This window comes from Centroberyx affinis, unplaced genomic scaffold (assembly GCF_046629955.1).
Source record: "Centroberyx affinis isolate AG114_WGS23_722 - 3 ecotype Tasmania unplaced genomic scaffold, CSIRO-AGI_Caff_v1 ptg002672l_1, whole genome shotgun sequence".
Taxonomy (NCBI): domain Eukaryota; kingdom Metazoa; phylum Chordata; class Actinopteri; order Beryciformes; family Berycidae; genus Centroberyx; species Centroberyx affinis.
In genome coordinates this window covers 39,464-61,558 of record NW_027280857.1, presented here as the reverse complement: position 1 = coordinate 61,558, position 22,095 = coordinate 39,464, and the positions used below count along the sequence as shown (strand labels likewise).

General features: G+C 42.2%; 2 protein-coding genes across 2 annotated transcripts; one reads left to right on the top strand and one right to left on the bottom strand.

Annotated features, from left to right (window-relative positions):
- Positions 1–532: 532 nt before the first annotated feature.
- Positions 533–4,382, bottom strand: LOC139657350 (SH2 domain-containing protein 7-like). The gene is made up of 8 exons (XM_071535150.1): positions 4,177–4,382; positions 3,917–4,056; positions 3,249–3,415; positions 2,296–2,385; positions 2,029–2,194; positions 1,787–1,942; positions 922–1,650; positions 533–825 (listed from the first exon to the last, which is right to left on the bottom strand). The coding sequence occupies exons 1-8, from the start codon at positions 4,217–4,219 to the stop codon at positions 781–783; spliced, it is 1,536 nt and encodes a 511-aa protein (XP_071391251.1). The 5' UTR covers positions 4,220–4,382; the 3' UTR covers positions 533–780.
- A 2,714-nt stretch (positions 4,383–7,096) lies between these two features.
- tbc1d2b (TBC1 domain family, member 2B) lies at positions 7,097–21,934 on the top strand. Its single transcript, XM_071535145.1, has 13 exons — positions 7,097–7,453; positions 8,515–8,665; positions 10,214–10,388; positions 11,779–11,927; positions 12,233–12,474; positions 14,630–15,049; positions 15,289–15,399; positions 15,600–15,796; positions 16,876–17,370; positions 17,721–17,838; positions 18,173–18,358; positions 18,690–18,811; positions 19,336–21,934. Exons 1-13 carry the CDS (start codon positions 7,112–7,114, stop codon positions 19,529–19,531), a joined length of 2,904 nt encoding a protein of 967 aa, XP_071391246.1. The 5' UTR covers positions 7,097–7,111; the 3' UTR covers positions 19,532–21,934.
- Positions 21,935–22,095: the final 161 nt, after the last annotated feature.

Genomic DNA, 22,095 nt, shown 5'->3' with positions numbered 1-22,095 from the left:
TTTTCCTAAACAGGTTGTTAAAGGTCACAACCTATTTTAATGTGGCTCATAGTTTTGTCACCTTTGGTATAAATGTCACAGATGAAAACAATTTACTTCAACCTACACTGCATCAGGAGGGAAAAGGCATTGTTGACTAGAAGGCATGTTTTGCGTGTGAATCTGCTTTTTCTCTGTAACCATTCAGTTTAGTTGTGGCTGCCTGAAACTTGCCCATTTCTTTTAGCAGTCTGATGTATTTCTCCACCCTCGTCCTCTTGATGGATAGTATCATCTGCTGTTCAATTTACAGCCCAGCCCACGCGCCCTCGCCCTGTCCGTGAGAATGAGGGTCACTGGAGACGGCAGGCAGTGAACAAACTGCAGGAGCCGTCAGCCTGAACTCCTCTGCAAACATCTGACTGGCTGCCTCCCCCATCTTGGTCTAACCACAGGGTTTCTATCTAACATTAAAACACAGGCCCCACACAGGCATTTCTGACTGTAATTATCACCCAGAGAGGTATACAAGTTTTCTTTTTAGAATCTCTTATTTATAGAATAGTGACACCTGTATAGTGTCCAGCACATACATATACATAAAAACAAATCTTGGTTACATTTTCATTTTCAAATAAAGGCATATTAAAAGGCAAAAATATATATAAGACATAGTTTGAATAGATATCATCACACATGAGCTCATGTTAAATATATAAAGGAAGCTATCATTGAGTGTATAGGCAGTAGTGTCAAAGTAAGTAAATGTTTACTGCAGTAGTTGGTGAGGTAATCTCTTCATCATTTCCTCTTGACATCGGGGAAGAACCATTTCCATTTTTCATTCTGCAGGGGGTAAATAAGTCAGTCATTAACTACAAACGATAAACATGAAATATGACTTTAGGATAGGCAAGTGTTGTTGACATGAGTCTTACCAACCTTCATCCCCCAGGATGGGAGTGTGTGTTTGGGTCTGAGGTCCTCAAGGGACTCGTAAGTGTTGCTGTCGAATTTAGGCTTGGCTGCTTCCCCATGGCCAGGAATCTGCTCATATGTATTGCCAAGAGGGAAGCAGACAGGAGTGGCTTCAATGGGAACCTCAGCATACATCGACTCATTGTTCTGCTCTGAAGGGAATGACCTAGTCTCAATGGCAGTGAGCGGGTTGCCAGGTCTGCCAGCTAGCGCATAGATAGGACTGTTACACAGGTAGTCCAGGCTGTGGCTGCTGGTCGGTTGGCTGTATGTGTCCTTCTTCTCCGCTGGCGGGCCGTGGCTGGCGGCTTGTCTGACGGGTCTGGGGGAAAGTCTCGGTGGGGTGAGAGAGGCTGCGCTCAGCCTGTACGATCGCTCTTCATCTGAGTTGTTGTCTAGAAGAGGTAGAGACCGACTCTTGCTGTCCAGTATGCTGAGCTCAGAGTAGACCGTGCCTGAGCCTGAGGCAGGATTATACCTGCTGATGTTCTCCTTTTGACAGGTCTGATTCTGGGCTGTGGGCCTCTCGGCTCTGCCTGGACAGTCTCCATGTAAATTCTCCTGACAGCTGTGATGGGCTCTGGGTATTTCCCTGGGTAACTGCTTCCTCAGCTGAGCATAGGAAACCCCGTCCTCGGCAGATTTCTGGTCACTCTCAAGCAGCCTGCTCCTCCTAGGCAAAGGCGGTATTTCCTGTTTCATAAAGCAAGCCAGGTTGTTAAACTCAGTTTTGAAGATTAAAGAACCTTTAATCTCAGTAATGCTCATCAATCAGAATAAAATCTCTCTAATGAGAAAAGATGTGTCCTAGTTCACAGAGTGTACTCACCTCTGGCTTGCTGTTGCTCTTCGGTGGCAGTGTAGGCGGCTGCTCTGCGGCAGTGTTAATCCACTTGTTCTGCACATTCTTCACAGCTCTGACAGTGACCACAGGCTTTTCTCTAGGGCTAAACTGGATGATATCATACAGCTCTTCGTTCAATGCCTGGATAAACAAAACACCAGTTAGACCTGCAACCTGATTCAACACTTCCTTACTTAAGGGGAGTGACTCAAGGAGTGTCTTCTCACCTCAAAACACGAAGATGTCAAATACTCTCCAAACGGCTCGATGGGGGTTATCTTGTAGTATTCTATCAGGTCTAAGAGAGTGTCATGTCCCTCTGTGTCTCCGGAGACGATGAACTGTCCTGATTTGCTTTGGTTTATCACAAAGTGCCGACACCGTTCCCTGCCTCTGTAACAAGAAAGTGTTGCATGTTGAAGCCGTGACTCTCCACCAAATGTTCCTGTTGACTTCGTGTTATAACAACCTGCTCTGAGTAAACCAGTACTCACCTATAGGAAAGTATATATCCAATGGCCTTATCGCTGAGACGGATGAGGAAACAGCCCAGCTCCTTGTCTCTGAGTTTTTCCTCAGCATCCCTGTAGATGGACAGCCATGGGCATTAAAACCTTTCAAGGTTATTAGCACAACAGTGTCCCGAAGGCCTCTTTGACGTCTTATTACAAAAAACACAACGGCAATTTTTCAAACACGCACTTCGTGGAATTCACCCTGTGAATGACGCTGCTATAAAAAGAAAATCCATTTTGCGAAAGGCCCTTTCCACAAGCCTATCATTTACCAATACACAGGATCTGATGTAACTCTCCCTTGTGCTATTTAGGGTGAGCGCCTATAGACACCTGATCTATGAGCGGATATGGCAAGTACAGTTATCAAGTGAACACTTTCCATCAAAAATGGTTTGGTGAATTAGATCCGCAACTCCTCCAGAAGCATCAACAGTGAGAACCAACCCCCTTTACACCATCAGATCTGTACTCTTCTATTACAACTGCACTAACCCCACACTGCACTGACAAATAGCCTTACACTTAGCCCACAATATGAATGCTCAGTTTACAGCACACGTTATTAAAGTAATTAATAATAATAATAAACAGAGATAGTAAACCTAATCCCCTTTTTCATAGATTTCTATCGTTTGATGTTTGCGCTACGATACTCAAACATTACATAAACATATTCAGACTTAAGTAATAATCCATGTTAATTTTTCTTGTTATGTATAGGATACATTCTGTATTAGAAATCACATATACAAAGCAATTAAGTATATTCTGTGTTGGTCATTTATTACTACATTTTGAAAGGTTATCTATAGTAATAAACCTTTATCCTGTCAGAACATTGTAGGCACAAATGTGATACCTTTTGTTATCACAGGCAAATTATGCTAATACATTGAACTGTTTCCAAATGAATACTTAGAAGGTCTTACTTTCTGGTGATGAAGCCCAGGAACCAAGTGGGGAAGATGCCATTGTGGAGAATGAGAGGTGCTTGAGTCTCTAGGAACCACTTGGATGCCAGTTCCCTCAGTCTCCCCTCAGTTCCCTCGGCCACAGATTCTGCCAGTGGTTCCCTTTGCTCCATCCTAGTCCGGTCCTAATCAAACCCAGACAGACAGCTGATCAAGACAACCAGTTTTCATTTCTCAACCCCGTGACATTACAGTTCAACAGTCTAATTTGCCTATTTTCCAGGAGGCGTCAACCAGAGAACGACACCTGCTCAATGTCCCCATTGTTCAAGTTTATTGCTGATGCTGCAGCAAAACCTAGTAACTCCATTCTAGGTCATTTTCATGTTTGTAATTGAACTTAAGTTTTTTCGGCAGAGAATGTTTCATCACGCATAACACCCATTCAAATCCTATGACAAAGTTCACAAAATGCATCCGCATCAATATGAAAATAACGCAGTTTTCCTGAAATTCCTGAAAAGTTAACTTTTTGAAGATACAAGGTTTCCATCCGACAGCACAGTTATCTAGCTTGACCTCGCGTGTTGTTTCTGAGGTTACTGCTGACATCTGTGGTAGCCAGACTGTTTGGTTTTTACTTGACAAATTGATTGTTTGGCTGACTGGACTGGACTGTACTTTACCTTGAAGCAAAACATCCGACAAGTCCTGAAGCAGGTGGCCTTAGGATGTCTCTGATCCACTGGCCTCGACCCTAAAATGCTGCAGCTCTTTTCAGATTTAGGTTTTAATAGTCTAAACAGAGCGCAATTCCATTTAATCCCTAGAAAAAGAACAGAACAAAAAAAAATCTACAATGAGACTTTATTCTCAGTTTAATCCAAAGTTCAGTTACTGCTATACTGAGGTTAGTTATATTTCAGAGTTCAGGTTCAGCACATACCTTTCGGTGAGATTAACAGTGTGTGATTTGAGCCTGGTGTCATTTCAGCAAACTTTAAAATGATGCTCTCATCTTCTGAACTGTCTGCAACCTCCAAGGGAAGGTGATCTGAGGGAGTGTGACTGTACACGGGAGATATAGAACAGATGACATTTAGAATTACACACACTTTTCCACCAGCTTGGAAAGCGACGGCTCTGTGTAACGGTAAAGCACATGTTCATACAGCTCATTTGCATTTGAGAGACACGGAGGAGAGAGCGGCTCTCACCAAGCAAGAGTTTCCTGAAGAGAAATGGAAAGTAAGCTGTAGGCCTACAGAAAAATGTGGTTTTTGTGCACATGAGCGCATTGGTTTGCAACAGGAGATGTTTTGCCCACAGATCGTCTGATTACTGTAGCAGTGGGAAATACGTTACGTCAACACTTCAGCTTTTGTTTTCTCTGACATTGACTTGCTATAAAATCACATCACAGCTACTGAGGCTGGACCAAATGTGCAGAAGAATGGAAATATTTGGGAAGATCCACTGTCTTTGCCTAGGCGTTGCAAGGCGTAAATAAACAATAATTAAATCAGATATTTCCCCGCCTTGTTTTTAAGGCTGTGATGAACTAACTCATCCCCTCCATGGCAGAGACACTCGGCATGAATCAGCTCCAGCAGTCTGTGCTATGTGGTGAGCAGTAGGATTTCCCTGTGGGTGGGACAGTAGCCTGACAGAGGCTGTGTCATACTGAAGAGGATGAGACTGGATTTCTCTACTCCCCAATGGCAACACCGTTAGATCTTAGTAGACATATTCCTACAGTCCCTTCAACCAGCATAATATTTTCTCTGAGCCGGTGCCCAGTGTGGTTTTTATGTGTTCATTTTATTCAATCTCTCATATAATAGACAGTGTAGCCTTAGTAGTCACAAATGAGCTTGTACTCAATAAGGGTAATTTCCACGTTATGTATGACTAACTCTTGCTACTGTGACCTAACATTTCAAAATCATCATGATAATACTTGAAAAAGAGATAGGAGGCTGGAAAGCTTCTTAGCTTCTGATGTTAAAAATAGTTTGGGGTCTCTATGGAAAAAGGGTCTTGTAGTCATGAGTAAAAAGATGATCCAAGATGCTCATGTATTTCAGATGAGTAATAAACTTAAACTTAAAAAATTATGAAACATTAAAATAAAAGTGCTGTTTTTTTGTATTTTTTCTTGTCGTCATGCTAATGCTTCTGTAGATGGCTGTAGGTTTTAAGCATCTTCGTGACTCATGTGTGCTCCTCTGGGGGAGTAGAAAAGTTTTGGGTCATATATTATCACTCATTCCATATTCATAAAGAATCCCTTAAACATTATGTGCAAAGCATCTCTGGATATGAGCAGTTTTTCTTAACAGTACCTGAACAATGTATACGTGTATTTTCTCTATCACCACGTAGGCATATATGACAAAAAGGCAGATTTGATTTATAGGAAATAGACAGTAGGTTGCTCTTACAATAAGTTACAGGAGCCTTTATCAGTCTCCTGACACATGGCTGTGTGGCGGATGCTTAAAGGTCACAAGTCAGTTGACATCAGTCAAATGTCATCACATCATGGTAGCAAAAGGCCTATCTGACCCAAATCATCATGTAGTAATTTGTAACAAAATAGTCTACTGCTGTGGTGCAGATGCTATTTTTTGCTTTTATTGTATTGCATCCTAGTAGAAAACCTCCAACCTCCTTTTTAAGATGAGATTTCATGGGGAAAAAAGAAAACCAGGACATTAAGAAAACAAGCTACATAAGAGCTTGAGCTGAATGATAAGACTATATAATGATAAAAAAAATAAAAAATAATAATAATAATTTAAATACAGATGTAGCACTATACATATAGGGTTGGCACTGAATGTTTTGTTCAAGCCATAGGCCGATCATCTACTCTCTACACTGCTGGACCCACATACCCTCATGTCGTAGCATGTTCAGGTCTACAACCATTAATCAACCTAAAATACAAAGCCTCTCTCCCTGTGGGACGGCTTGTTTACTTCTGCAGCTGCACAATGAGCTCCAGGCCTAGTAAGGATATGCTTAATAAGCTCAACTCTGTTCTGCGTTAGACTGATTTTGTTTCCTTTAAGATTTTACATATGAGTCACGCTATGATTAACAAATTGTTTTGCACATGTCATAAATTGGAAGCAGAGCTGTAGATGCTGCGTTGGATTTCTTAAATCCTATCCATAATTAGGCTATTCTAGTTATCCTATCACTATAATTATTCTATTTTAGTCGCATAGTTTGTGTGTTTACGGAAGAGGATTTGCCACCTGTAAATTCTGAGAATAAAGTCAGAATTCTGAGAATAAATTGACTGAGAATTGAGAATTCTGACTTTATTCTCAGAATGTTGAGACTCTCACTTATTCTCTAAATTCTGAGATTCATCTCAGAACTTTAAATGTTTCACGTGTGGCCCTAATGCTCTTCCGCAGGTGTCTGTGGTAATGAACAGTGAACAGTTAATAATAATGACTTCATCGTAATTCATGGTATTTTTAATCTCCTATGGCACAGTAGGGACTTATAGTTTTGCTGTGATATTTGTATAGTATCCTCCTAAAACGTATTATAGGATTATTATAGTTCCTTTTCTTTGGGGATGAAGAACCGCAGATAAAGGAAAAACACATGTGAAGGATTATAGCAGGATTACTTCGCTCAGAGCTGGATGGATAGGCTGCTTCAGGTTAGCAGAGGCAGCTCCTCTTGTCAAACACCACCACCCGGCGGTACCAGGGAGGCTCTGCTCCTTCCTCACTCATATTTCCCCCATTCAAAACTACAACTACCGTGATGCCCGCGTCCAAGAAGCAGGCAGTCATGCGGATGGAAACAGAAGTGTGCATCCGCTGTGCTGCACGAAGAAGAAACTTCCAGGGAAGATGCACGAAGAGGAGGATGGCAGCGAAGCAAATTCCCCGACAGCTTCGCGGATTCTGGCCTCCAGGTCGGTGGATGTGGCCGAAATCGAGGGCGCGAAGGAGCAGCCCTCCAAGTTATGCGGCTACCTGAACAAACTCGCCAGCAAGGGGCCGCTGAGGGGGTACAGACCAAGGTGGTTCGTTTATGATCCGAGGAAATGTTATTTGTATTACTTCAAGACTCCTCAGGATACCTTGCCGCTCGGGCACATCGAGATAGGCGATGCATGCTTCAGCTACGATGTGGAGGGGGACGAGGGTCAGTTTGAGATCCACACGTTCGGGAAGGAGTTTCTCCTGAAGGTAGGCAAACTAAAAATCTAAACAAACTTTCAGCATGGGTGAGTGTGTATCCCTGCCTTGCCAAAAATGACCCTATTTTGGTGTGATTTGTCACTTCCTTTCTCATTGTGAAGAAGGCAGACACACCCATTCTCACTTGTTGACAGTTTTATTAGAGCATCGATTTGCCAGATAAGCAACTTTCCTCTGTGGACAATGTAGCAGGGAGGAGATGTGATATTACAAGTCTTAATTACTGTTCAACAACAATGCTTCACAGTGTGTTAGGTACGTAGGCTATATGTGTCACTTTGCTAAGTAGGGCCTAATTCAACACTTGATAGGCTGAAAGCACGGTCTCCCCACTGTTTCTATTGGCCAGAATGAAAATTAGCCATGAGGTAATTTTATCCATCTAATGACCATGACTGCACATATTTCGGGGGTTCTGCGAGGTCATGGATGCCTCACAGCATCTCATGTGATGGTCTCTCACTCCCCCTTACTGTCATGTGATGTGACTGTGCCAGTGGGTTCAGTTTCAGGACAGGTGGCAACAACAACAACAACAATGACAGAGTTGGCTGAGAAAACCACCACCTCTCTAGTTCACTTACTCTGGCTGGCAGCTGAAGTCTCCATCATTCTGAGCAGACTGTGTGAATGGTTAATGGCTAACAGCCTGCGTGGCCCGAGGCTGGAACTGAGACTGAAACTAGCATCTGTGCTGATTCACATGACGGATCCTAGCTTCCACTGAAACGCTCTCTTGGACTGTTTGCATTTATTCCACAGGCAGCTTATCATTTTGCTAGCCCAGGTGTTCATGGTGATGTTTATTTGTCTTAAACATGTTTTGATTGATTGGCAAATGGCAATAATTTTCATTGATGCATGATGTAATCTTGGATAGTAACAACTAGAGCAGCAATGTGGAATATGGAATGAGAAATGAGCATGTTGAATGTAGCACACCGAAACCTATTTTTATATAACCTATAACAGTGACTTATTTTATCCACTCCAGTGAATAACCTTGTGTGTGTGTGTGTGTGTGTGTGTGTGTGTGTGTGTGTTCCAAGGCCCCCAACAGGCAGGTGATGCATTACTGGCTGCAACAGTTACAGCAGAAGCGATGGGAGTACAGCAACACACGCGGCTCCGGCCAGAGAGACAGCTGGAGTTCCCCAACCCTCCTCTATCCGCACACTGGCCTCGTAGCCAAAGACAATGGTAGGCAGGTACACACACACACACACACACACACACACACACATAGGCGTACAGTGTATGCACACACACACACACCTTTGTTTCTCGGTTCTATTTTATCACTTCCTAACACAGCTGAAAGTAAATGGCTGTATCTGAATAAGGATTAATATTTACATAAGAGCTGCAAACAAAAGTGACAGTTATTTTGCTGCCAAGTTCCTGAGTTCCTGTAGAAAGATTTGGTCTTACTATGTGGGTGGGGCTATGCCACGCAGTGACTGAATGACAAATCAAAAAAGGGAAAAAGATAGTTCTTCTCATGTAATGTATATGGGGTGTGTTTTATTTTACAGAATTTGCTGAGTAGCAAAGTCCTAATGTGTCTGGTGCTTGCTGTTCTGCTTGGATATTGTGTTTGTATGCATTTCTTGTGATATCCTCTGCCATTTCAGTCTCTGAAGCCTTGACTTTTTGTCAAAGAGCTTTGATGAAGTGTGTGGGAGGAGAGAGACGGCCTGTGAAGTCTGACCGCCTTTTAAAGAGCAGTGACATCTGCTTAATTGGAATTTTCACTGTGTTTCACTGTGGAAAGGACATTTGACATTTTAATGTGGCTGTTTTTATGGCTAGTACAAGATTAATGTGGCTAGGCTTCACAGTATGGCCAAGGTGGTGGAGGATCTAGTAATGGCCTAACGATAGATAGGTTTATGATTCTGCATACCCAAACCATGCTGGTTTGAATTTCATTGCCATTCTGGTAAATTAACATGTGCAACTGTCAGTTTGCAATCAACTAATTTACCATATTAATTAGAGTTGGTGCAGGGTGAATTCTTTTTAGAAAAGATAATAGGCTTTGTTACTTTCTTGTCTGAATATGTTAATTCATAGTTTGAACATCGTACATTACTCGGGGCCACATTTGTTTTCACTTTAATCCATTTCCACATTTAACAGAAGTAGTGTGTTTTTAATCGTGACATGGAAAATTGCCCGCCTGTTAAAATCCCGCCCGTTAAAATACTCTCCATAGATATGCTAAGTTAAGAGCAAAGTGATTTGATGAGATGCTTCATCACGTTGGTGTGGTTGCATTGTAGCAGAAGGGCTCTGACTAATTTTACCCTTGACTTACGGTGTAAAGAGAACGATGTATCAGTGGCCCTTGGCTTCACCTCCGGGTGTGACAGCATTATTTTGGAAAGAGTAAGAGCGGCTCGGCCCTTACATAAGATGTTCCCACACTTTTCCAGCTCATTTTCCTACCAAGTGGAGAGATCTATTTAGTGTGCTGACCTCAGACTGCATATTGTCTGATGGTTGGCGAGCTGCTCAGGGACCCACAGACAGACACACCCCGGTAAAGCATTCTGGGTAACACCAGATATTGCTTCAAGCAGAGCTACTTCTCTGGGGCTTACTCAGGACCATTGCAATCCCATTTCCTGATAAAGCTTTACTCATAGTTAGTCATAGGGGCCGGAGAATCAACAGTAGCAGTGCTAGTAATGCTATTCTGTTATTCTAGTAATCTTTGAAAAGCGTCTCTCTGTTGGATTTCAGATACCTTCCTTTTTGAAAAGCCAAGTGAGAGCATGGAGAAAGTCCGCAGCGACTTTGCCATGGAGACGGACACAGATGGAGGGGGAATGGTGGGCATGCAGTCTGCCAGAGGGCCGTCTGGCTTGTCCAACAACCCCCTCAACTTCTCCCTCAAAAACTGGGGTACAGAACTCAGGTAAGGCCAAGAGCTGAACTGAAGCACTGCTGCAGCCGGACAACACTAACTTGGAGGAGGATTTAATGCAACCTAGCTCCATGTTCTTAGAGAGAATGTATATGTTCATTGTTTTCAGTGCCTGCTGAACAAGCTTAGCCAGTGTCTTAACTATGTGCCCTAATGCAGCTATACTGAGGAAAGAAAATACCTCTTCGGTCCTTCCTGAGGTTGGCTGCAGTAGAGGAAATGGTTACATCTATAGTACTTTGCTCTAGCATGCAGTTCCTTTTCTGGGGCATACAACACGTCCATTCAAGTGATGTAACTCACTAGAATGACAAAAATGTGAGATTTGGTTTGGAACTTTGTGTCCACTGTGAAATGGGAAGAGAGGTTGTAGGTTAAGATGGACAGACATCTTATAGGCATTCGAGCTGAGACATTGCCTACTTCTAATATCATATCTCTGTATTATTTGAGTATTCTCTGCCTTTTATGATATCTTAGTCAACTTGATTTGGTTTCTCATTTTTTGTGGTGTGCAAGGGGTGTTTCTAGGGCTAAAAAAACCAAACAGATTAATACTATTTTTGACTCCAGACCAGTGCAAAATCATCCTCACTAACTAAAATGGAGGCTGATGGAGCAGCCAACTATACCCACTGGTTTTGTGCCTAAATCCTTAAGTTTCACCCATAGCATATTTAGCTCATGATCAGCCCAGAAACAACTGAAGTCCAAAAACCTTAACAGCAGAACTGAGGTAAGGTTCGTAAGGCGTGGATGGTACGATCCTGCTGCACAGAAAGAAACTGTGTAAAATCGACTATATATTTGTAGTGGTCTCACTTTCTGAAGTGTGAAAAACAGAACTTCCTTCACACAACACTCGAAGGTACACTTGAAGGGAACTGGTTAGACACCATGAGCGTCCTGAAACAATAATAATAATTTAGTTGTGTTTTAATACTTTTAAATCCAATCATTTCACCATAGTGTTGTTTTCTTGATTTCAGATGGTTTATTTCTAAGCCAGGTTCTCCCATCAAGTGTGATCTAGATGTATAGAGGTCTTTAGTTGCAGGACTGGATTATGTATGGCTGTATATTTCCATATGGCTATGTTGTGGGCATTGCATTGCATGGTATTTTCTCCATATTGAGAAAAGTTTTTGGAGAACTCAAACAAAGAAAATTTGTGCTGATGCTATTGAATCTGAGAACATCTCAACCTCTGAGGTACAAAGTAACAGGTTATCAGGCTTCCCTACTGTTTGTCCTTGTTGCCCCGTGGATTTGAGCCAGTTAGAGCAGCAACAGGCTACTATCTACTGTAGTGCTGATGCATTCCACTCCTGATTTTATCGACCCTCCTGCATCTCCTCCTGTCTTGTTTCTGTTCTGTCAGGAACTCCATGTCTTATCTGCGGCCGGGGCGAGGAGGAGAGAACAGACGCAGTGTCTTTTACACTGGCAACAGCGTAGAGGAGTGGGAGCTGGTGGATCCTCCACCCAAGGACATGGCTGAACAGAAACCTCATCCAGACACACACAGAAGTATTTCCACTCCCAGCTGCCTGGGTTTAACACTGACAGTTACTCTAGATAGCAGCATGAATTCCACTGTTAAGATAAAATGTATTTCTCTTATGTGGTTCCAATGATTATTTGCTGAATATTCTAACAAATGGTCAAAAAATTTTATTTTCTGAAAATGTTCTGCCTGCCTCCACCCCCTTAAGTCACTTTAATTCATGTTTGTTTATATCTGCTTATTTGTATGCGTACAATTCAAAATCATGGGTGTTGGTCACAGGCAAATAAAAATGACTACAGCGAGTGATGAAATTCTGTTCTCTCAGATTCCATTGGATCAGCTTTTAACTTTGACTTTGGGCGCAATTCATCGCGGCCCAAGAAGCCATTCCTTCGAGACATGAAATTTGGGCGCAATGCTGAGACCCGCAGCACCGAAAGCTCCCCAGTGGAATGTAACGGCAGCAAACCCATGGAGATGCAGCTTCGCCTTCAGACCCAGCAGGAAGAGCTGAGCCGCCTGCACCAGGAACAGGCCAAACTCCAAGAGGAGCTCGCCAGTCAGAAGGTACAACTCTCTCTCTCTCTCACCCTCTGTAGCATTAGAAAAATGTAATGTAATACACACAGGATTTTTCAGTGACTATAGCAACCGTATGTGTTGTTGCTGCAGCTTTTCTGCAAAAATGTATTTGCTTGTTAAAAAGTTTGACAGGTTATGGGGCGCCCTGGTGGCTCACCGAGTAGGGCGCGTACCATAAGGCTCACTCCTTCCCGCAGCGACCCGGGTTCAAATCCAGCCCGTAGTCCTTTGCTGCATGTCCTCCCCTCACTCTCTCTCCCATACCTTCCTGTCTCTCTCACTATATCTCTCAAATAAAGCATAAAATGCCAAAAATAAATCTTTAAAAAAAAAAAAAAAAGTTTGACAGGTTATGATGGGAACACTGGCATGGAAATTGCGATCCCTGTCATTTGAGTGTTTTCTTTCGGAAGTGTTTGGGAAATGGTCAGAATTGTAAATATAATAAATATTTCTTCGATATATTTCAGGAACTACAGTTACAGTGCTAGGTGTTTTAGCTTTGATTGTAAATACCTGGACTGGCTTTATAACCTATGAGGTGCCATCTATCACCTGATACGATGTAGTTTAGAAGAAACTCTCTCTGCTCTTACTGTCTGTTCAATATTAATGCAACACAAGCAACACATTTCTAACTCTCTCACCAATATCCAGGAAGACAACAACTGATTAGTCATGCATCAGAAAGAAACAAGGAAACAGCAGCTGTCTCACCAACAATCGCAGATGTGTCAATCCCTCCCATTACTCTCTGTTCTCGTTTTGTTTGAAGGTGAGATGGAGGAAATGGGCACAATGACAGGACAGCTTGCTATAATAGAGAGGTAGTCAGATGAATACAAGGTCTATGTGTCCTCTGTTTGTGAAGTTATGGTTTTTTGGTCTGCGTGCTCAGACTTAAGCAGGGATTCACTGAGTAGCTCATGAAGCCTTCTCTGTATAACACTGGTGTTGGAAATATCCTGTCACCCTTATCCTGGCACTGTTCAGTCAAACTGGACCCTAAGCGTGTATTCCAGTGGTACTGATAGTCATTGGTCCCCTCAAGGTAATATTGGACCTAGACTGAATCTATTAGTCGTACTAGTATATCAAGTAGGTTTCACTGCACGTTACAGTATAGTCAAGTAAGTGTGTGTGTGGCTGTGTGCAGGCTTGTGTGCATGTGCTACACACACAATGGAAATATGCAAGGCAAATCACTTTATCCATGTTTGCGCATTGGGCTAATTTTCTCTTTAGTGATCTACTTAGTCATGATAAACTTTTTGCAATTACATTTCATGCTTAGAAATTAGATAAAGTTAGATAAAGGCTTGTCTGGGCATACTGGGGGCTGTGTTAATCAGTTCCATGTTCTTGCTTAGGTCAGCACTGCCTCTATGGCCACTGTGGTATCAACTGTTCTAGGCAACCAGAGCTATTTGTTAGCTAGTAGTACAAAGGTGTTAAAAATTTAACAGTTTCCTGATCAAATTGTATTGAGATTTCATTCCTCATGCAATAAGTTTTGACTTCAAATGTATCAAAAGGTAGGAATGGAGGTATCCTGTAGGGGATTTATCTTGATAATTTGAGGAGCAAAATCGTTTTACTGCATTTTGTGCTTCTTTCACAGGCATTCTGGTTATTTTCAACTATAACACTTGCACTCTTTTATTTACCTTACTCTCGGCCTACTTATATTCTTATATCTAGGGTGTGGGCTGACCACTCTCCTTTTAAAGACACAATGAGATGGAAATCGAAACCCAGTTCATAGTGTGTGACTCTGCTAAAAAGTAAATACAGGCAGCAGTTATGTAAGTTGAAAAGTCATTTTTCCCTTATGCAATCTTTAAAAAACACATGACATGAATTGGTTCATTTGTTGGAAAACAGCATCTGCTTCTTCTGTTTGGGCCGTTGGATATGTCACTGTCTGTGTACAAACTGTTGTACATTAATTTGTTCACCTTCCTCCTGGTGAACACAATGCCTATTGTTTTCACACCTTCCACCCACATGTATGTGAGCTTGTCAGTTCAGCTGTGTGGAGGAAGGGTAATTATTTTGAAGTGCACTTATTTTTCCAGTGATTGGACAAACTGCCAGATTTGCCAGTATTGACCAAAGAAAATCCTTTATTCTCCACCAGGAGATGGTGAGACTACTGCAGCAGACTCTTCGGACCTCCCAGTGTGAAAGAAACCCAGCGCCACGCCCAGTCCCTGCTCCAGATTCAGCCCCAGACCAGAGTCAAGCCCCTGTCGTAACCCAGGAGGAGATCCCCCAGGTGGAGGTCCTGCTTCAGGAAAAGGATGAACAGATCCAAGCGCTGTGCGGCCACATGGAGCGTCTTGCCTTGGAGAAGGAGAGCCTGCAACAGGAGCTGAAGGGCCTGAAAATCAAGGTGGGGGAGATGAATGACCAGCTGGGCATGCTGATGGAGACCATCCAGGCCAAGGACGAAGTCATCATCAAACTGTCCCAGCAGAGCGCCGAGCAGAGCAGCCAACCAAATGACTGCAGTTCACCACCGGCCAACAAGGAGCAGCAGGAGCTGGACATCCTCAAGGTATGATGGGAAACACTTGAACTGATTTCCAGTCGATTTAGGTGAGAAAGCAGCAGATTGTGAGAACTGGAAGGAAGGAAGTGAGTGTGAACATGGAACCAATGGACCAAAGCTGTTATTAACCTGAGTTTGTAGAATTAATTTGCCTAGCTGGTTTATATTATATAAAAATCATTATACATGTTTGCTGATTTCCACACTGACACTGTTTTACTGAACATATGTTTCTCTAATTTCAGGACAGTCTTCAAGGCTACAAGTCCCAGAACAAGTTCCTGAACAAAGAGATTCTGGAGCTGACAGTATTACGCAGAAATGCGGAGAGCAGAGAAAAAGCTTTAGAAGCAAAGGTACCATCTTGTGTTTGTGGGTTAATGGTACAATTCTCTGGTAGCAGAAACAGGAAGTCAGAGTAGCTTTTAGGGGAAGTCCAGCGCTGACCTCAGCTGGTGCCCTCTAAATCATCTAAAAATGCTAAGTCAGAAAACGGCATTCTTGTCAGTGAAGATAATCCCTCAATGTTTACTTTGTTCTCGTGTCTTTGCTCCAGTGCACGGCGATGGAGGCCAAGTTGTGCCAGGTGGAGAGTAAGTATCTGGTGCTGCTTCAGGAGGTGAAGACCCCCGTGTGTTCCTCTTCAGAGCAGAGTCCGGCCCGCGAAGTCATTTCCAGATTACTGGAGGACGCACTGCAGGCAGAGAGCACGGACCAGCAGGAGCACCCCATCTTCAAACCACATACTGTCAGGTATGGATGCTGCAAAAAGCCATTATGCATAAATGATGTTACATATTTCCATATTGAAAAGTATGTTACATTTCCCAATAGAACAGAAGTTAGAATATGAAAGCAGGATAGAAAATTAGTGCACATTGCTATAGTAAACATTTTTCTTAGATTTGAATTTAAATTATAACGCAAAGTAGGAAAAGCAGCTTGGCGCAGTTAGTCAACATTGTTTGTCAACATTATTTACAGGAGTTTTTAACACAGTGATACCTTTGATAAAGCTGTTGCTCACTGGTGAAAAGAAAAATCCACCCTAAAACACTTTAACCCTGTGAAGAATAGCTCTTGGTGTTGCACCTTGCATTCCTGGGTCCATTTTGTTGTTTGGGGTTGTATTTTTTTCTTATGAATTGGACAAACATAGACAACGTGATGCCATGTTGAGATATTTACAGCACAGCTACAATGGAGCTTCATAGCAGAACATTTTTCAGCTATCTAAAACATCAACGATTAACATCGTGTTTTGGTGTTGGTCACGCAGAGTCAAAAAGAAAGGGGCTTATTTCTAGACGCACCATTTTGCACTGGCACTCGACAATCATACAGGGAGAAATCCCTTGTAGAAGAGGATGTTGCTACTAGACATGTTACGTTTTGACTACCATGTTTTTCTCAACTGGAAAAACTTGCTGTTGCTATTCATATTGCTCTCTCCACCGACACGTAAAAACCACAGCTGAAATTCAACAAGTTCAGGCATGTTCTCTGGGGTTTATCGAAAGGCATTCTGGGAAATGAAGGAAATCACTAACTGACAGAGATGTGGATGAGGCAGGTTGTGGGAAAGAGTATCTGAGGATGGAATTTTCCTTTTAATGTGGGACCTGGATTATACTTTGATGTGGGAGCTGCACCTGAACTGCAGGAGTTTAGAATAAGTTCAGTTTTTTCCTGATAATGGCTTCATTCAAACTGTACAGAGAAAAAGCTACAGGCATAGAATGCATCACTTGATTCAATAAGATATGTCATGCAGTGTGACCTATTACTGTCATGACTTTGACCCTCTTCTCTCTGCCGTTATTTAATGTCAGCGAGTATGACGTGTTCGGCTTCAAGACGGTTCCCGAGGAGGAGGAAGAGGAGGAGAAGCTGGTTGCCAAGGTGAGAGCCTTGGAGCTGAAGTCCTTGTCCATGACGGATCAGGAGGTGTCCGTCGGGGTGAAGTGGGAGAACTTCCTGGCCAGCACCATGAACCGGGACCTGGTGCGCTCCCCAGAGCTCAAGGCCCTGATGCGCAGCGGCGTGCCCCATGTGCACCGCCCCAAGGTGTGGCACTGGTGCGTCTCCTTCCACGTCAGGAAGTTCCGGGACAACATGCCGCCCGACTATTACGAGACCCTGCTGACCGTGGCCCGGGAGAAGCCCAACCCGGCCTCCAAGCAGATCGAGCTGGACTTGCTGCGTACTTTGCCCAACAACAAGCACTATGCCTCCCCCAGTGCAGATGGCATCCAGAAACTCAGGAATGTGCTTCTGGCTTTCTCCTGGAGGAACCCAGATATCGGCTACTGCCAAGGACTAAACAGGTACTGGAGCAGAAAGGGGTTCTGGTTATTGTCACTTAGCACTGCTGTGTGCTAAATGATGTTCTTTAAAACTTGTATCTGTTTATGTCTTTCAGTTCCAGTGTAAAATAGAAAAGGTGGGAAACCGTATAATGCGCAAAACAAGTAGTTTATTTGTGTTTGTTAATTGCTTTGAAGTGCTTGTATTTGTTAACACTATTTATAGCAAATCAACTACTTGTTTTGTGCATTATATGGTTTCCCACCTTTTCTGTTTTATGTTCTCTGACCCATTGGGAACCGATTTTTCCACTGCCTTTTTATATCAGTTCCAGTCTAACTCTGAATTGTATTTCTTGTCATTTTCTCAGGCTGGCAGCCATCGCCTTGCTCTATCTGGACCAAGAGGAGGCCTTCTGGTGCCTCATAGCCATTGTGGAGGTCTTCATGCCGAGGGACTATTATACCAAGACTCTGCTGGGCTCGCAGGTAAACAAGCTCAAAGGTTACGCTCTAGCATGGGAAAACACTGGGGCAAGTTGCTGCTGCACTATCAGAGTTTGCAAGTTTCCCTGGTTGTCAGTGATGTCATATTCATGTGACAGGGCCTGCTGCTCATGACTCACCAGAGCAAGAATGCGGAGCAGTGATCAGCACAGTTTGCTCTGGTTTCCCGCTGCTGAATTTGACCCCATGTTTTCTCCAGCTGTAAAAATAAAGTTCTTGATTAGCTGTTAAAAATAATGTCCTGGTTGTCTTGCATCTAGGCCAGCAGGTCATAGGAATTTATTTTTTAACCTCCGCCCCCTCTATGTCCGTGCAGGTTGACCAGCGTGTGTTCAAGGACCTGATGAGCGAGAAGCTGCCCCGGCTCCATGCCCACTTTGAGCAGTACAAGGTAGACTTCTCCCTCATCACCTTCAACTGGTTCCTGGTGGTGTTTGTGGACAGCGTGGTCAGTGACACCCTCTTCAAGATCTGGGATGCCTTCCTGTATGAGGGACCTAAGGTAAGAGGGGGAGGAACTAGAGCTATAGTCATCAGGGATATTTAGGGCCGTGAGTCAGAGACAACTGTGGGACGATCACCTGTAAACTCAGTAAATGTTGAGGTTTTGCACCCAGACAAAAGGCTCATATCAGGACAATGAGGACTGTACGATGCTATAAGCACCGGAAAATACTGTTCTGTTCAAGCATTGCTCTAAAGGTTAGAGAATACTGGTGTCAGTCCTCTGAAGTGGCTTTGCATTTCAGAGGGATAATGTTTTATAGCTTTTTGTCTCGAAGCAGGATAAGTCACGCAGTGGATTTCATGGCTTTGATAATGTTTCTCCGCAGATCATATTTCGCTTTGCCCTTGCTCTCTTCAAGTACAAAGAGGAAGAGTTTTTGAAGTTGCAGGATTCCACAGCCATCTTCAAATATCTTAGATACTTCACACGCACAATCCTGGATTCAAGGTAAAGTGCTGCACTTTTCACATTTTTCTCATGTGTTGTCATGTTTCAGTATTATATACACTACTGTAAGTGTAATACTGTGTTTGGCTGTAGCTGACATTTATGCGTACAGTATGTTGGCTTGTAATGTATGCGTTTTGTTTCTGTGGTCGTTGTGACAAGCGTTACATTTTAAAAGAAGTGAGTCACACTCTCAGATTGTAGATGCAAAAGAAATGTTAATTTATTAATATTGACATTTCCGCTATCAGGCTTTCAGCATTAAATTTTATCCATTATGCTCAGCCTTATATCAGAGGAGTAGGTCTGGATCAGAATATTTTTTTTCACCAAGCATAATAAATGTACAAGAATTTATCATGGTGACATTGGTGAAGGATCATGTTGACAACTCCTGTAGTAACAGAAGTACACACTGGCACACAGAGAACAGGGACAACAGGGAGTCAAAATCAGCACAAGGTATGAACAGAAAAACATTCCACATTACCAGGACCGCATCTCTCTGTGACCTCTGTTTCCAGGAAGCTGATGAACATCGCCTTCGTGGACATGAACCCCTTCCCCCTGAGGCAAATCCAGAACCGCCGATCCTTCCACCTGGAGAAAGTCCGTCTAGAGCTGACTGAGCTGGAGGCCATCAGGCAGACCTTCCTCAGGGAGAGAGAGTCCAGTCAGGACAGACGGAGCTTCGTCAGCGACGATGAGGAAGATAATTGACCTTGAGCTCGTCAGATCTCCACGCTGTTTGGCTGTGTGTATAAAAACAAAGAGATCATCTCCATAGACCGGCGATGCGTTGCAACGCATTGTTGGATTTGGTCTCCGCATCAGAGCTGGAACAATCAACTTTATACTTTGTTAAGCGGTATGGCTTCAAAGGACCAAAACATTATAGGCCAAATGGGCTTTCTATCAGTATTCCTGCCATCTTTTTTTAAACGCCGTCATTGCTGTATGCTTGTGTGACAGCCAGAATAGAAGCATGTCCTGTGGCTCTTCAGTCTTCAATGCCAAGCTAAGCCCTTACAGTCCGAATCAGTATTTTTGAAAATATGGCGTCATGTCATCTTTTAACATCAGGTGATTTTAAGCCTGTTGAAGGAATGATTGTATTTTTTTTTTACTCTCGTCTTCCTTTATGATTAGACATTCTCTCACTGCTTCTAATTATAGCTCCTTTCACTGTATAAATTAGTTATGTTTACCTAAATCACTTTGGAGGCTTCCCCCTCCACCTTTCCACTTAACATCCCATCTTTTGTGTTTGATCCCTGTGTCTGCACTTGAATCACTTTTGCTGAAATTTAAGTCCTTAGATCAATAGGTCATTCCAAAGTTTTTGAGGCCATTCCAGACTGCAGGAGAGTGCTTGTGTTTCGAAAGACCAAGCACAAAGATTTACCACGGAGAGCAGGATCAGTAGCAACGTCTTCCCATGTAATGTCACATACATAAATGTGCGTCCCTTCATGACATTTCTGGGTTAGACTGTGCTTGTATTTCTTATCTCAGGATTCAGGTCAAATTACATGACCATCTGACTATTCTAAAATCCACGTATTAAGATGGATATTTTAATCTGCCCTTAAATTAAACCCTTGCCTTAAACTACAGCTCTTAAATGTAATACAATGCTCTATTTTAATCAGATTATTACCATTGCCAGAAATTAGGGTGTTGTTGTTCAGTGTTTAAAGGGTTCAGTTCCCCTTGACTAAAACAGTTGTATCTTGCATTGTGTGCACATCAGCTACACTATTGCTGGAACTGTATTTCTGAGCCCCTTTGAAATTTCTGCTGTAGGTGCACTCATTGTCCTCAGAGTGGCAGTATAACATCTTTCAACCCATCAGTATGTTTACACGAGTCTGCAGGTACCTTCCACACAGTATAGGGACTGGTTTCAAAGTTAATTACACTGTGATTGAGTTTTAGATCAAATGTTGAAACATTGTTGTTCTCTGAAAATAAAAATATGATTTGTAATCAATGAGGGAAGTATATGAGGGAATTCCTAGGCATGTGTGGCACCATCTTTTTCTCTTCCATAGATACACACACAGGCCATCCAGGTACTTTTGGAGTACAGTTAACGGTTTAGCACTGCTATCAGGCTCTCTTTACACCTGTTCTCCATTCTTATTATTTAACAGCCAAATATGTAAAAGCTGGCATGTCTAACATCACAGCTGATGTAGAAAAAAAACAAAAAATATGTTTAGATTTATCTAAAAATCTAAACATCTGAAAATGTGTTATTTGAATGGGAGTCTATGCGTAGGGGACAAGTCTCCCCCTGTGTGCCTATACGGTTTACAGCATGCTGCAACTTTAATTTCCTTTGATTTTTTTTTTTTTTTTTCCCTTTGATACTGGTTACAAAAATGTTACTTTACTGGCAACCTTTTCTCGTGCTACAGTATTGTTAGCCATAGCATTTTGCTCTTCCTTTTATTGTTGGACCATCTGCTCCATGTTGGCTTTTTAATCAAATGAGAAAGTTGTAGAATTGTAATTGTTGTAACAATTACACATAAAGACATTGTAATTGGAAAAAAAAAGTCATCTAGAAGTTGAATTTAAGTTTGTTTTCCCCTTGAGAGCAGGTCTCTCTAGAAATCAAAACTTTTCAAACTTGACATGCTGTAATAATAATTTCTTTTACTCACATTATTCTGTTTTTACGTTTACTCATTTTGTCAAAGGGTTTGCACTGTCATATGTCTTCAGAGTTTACCCGTATTCCAATATGTAACTTCTATTTTAAGCTTGTTATTTTGCATGCTAAAATTGTCAGTTTTAATGTTTTCTATCATATTACATCAATCACTCAATTTACTTTTCACATTGAATAAGCTAGTTTTAAAGCTCCCACTTTTCCTTTTTTTTCCTTTTTGCTTTTCCCAGCAATATATTGCACAATTGTAGTGCCATGATGACTTTCCAGAATATTAAAGGGCACATCGTTTTTTTGTATCTAAATCTATTTGATATCATCTTGTTCATGGTTAATCAGTATCATTGGATGTTACAAAATGCTACACTTTTATGGTGTTGAATTCAGTATATCGCTGTGTGATTGTTTTTTTCGGGTTTTTTTGTTTGTTTTTTATATCAGTTAAAAGACAAATTCAATAAACAATGGCTGACTGAGTGCATTGTGTCTCATTTGCACTTGTTGGTGAGAAAACACCAGCTTTCTTTAGCAACACTTAAGTTCCTTAAATGCTTGTTCAAGAAAGGAGACATAGCACAGAATAAACGTCCATACAAGTCAGTCA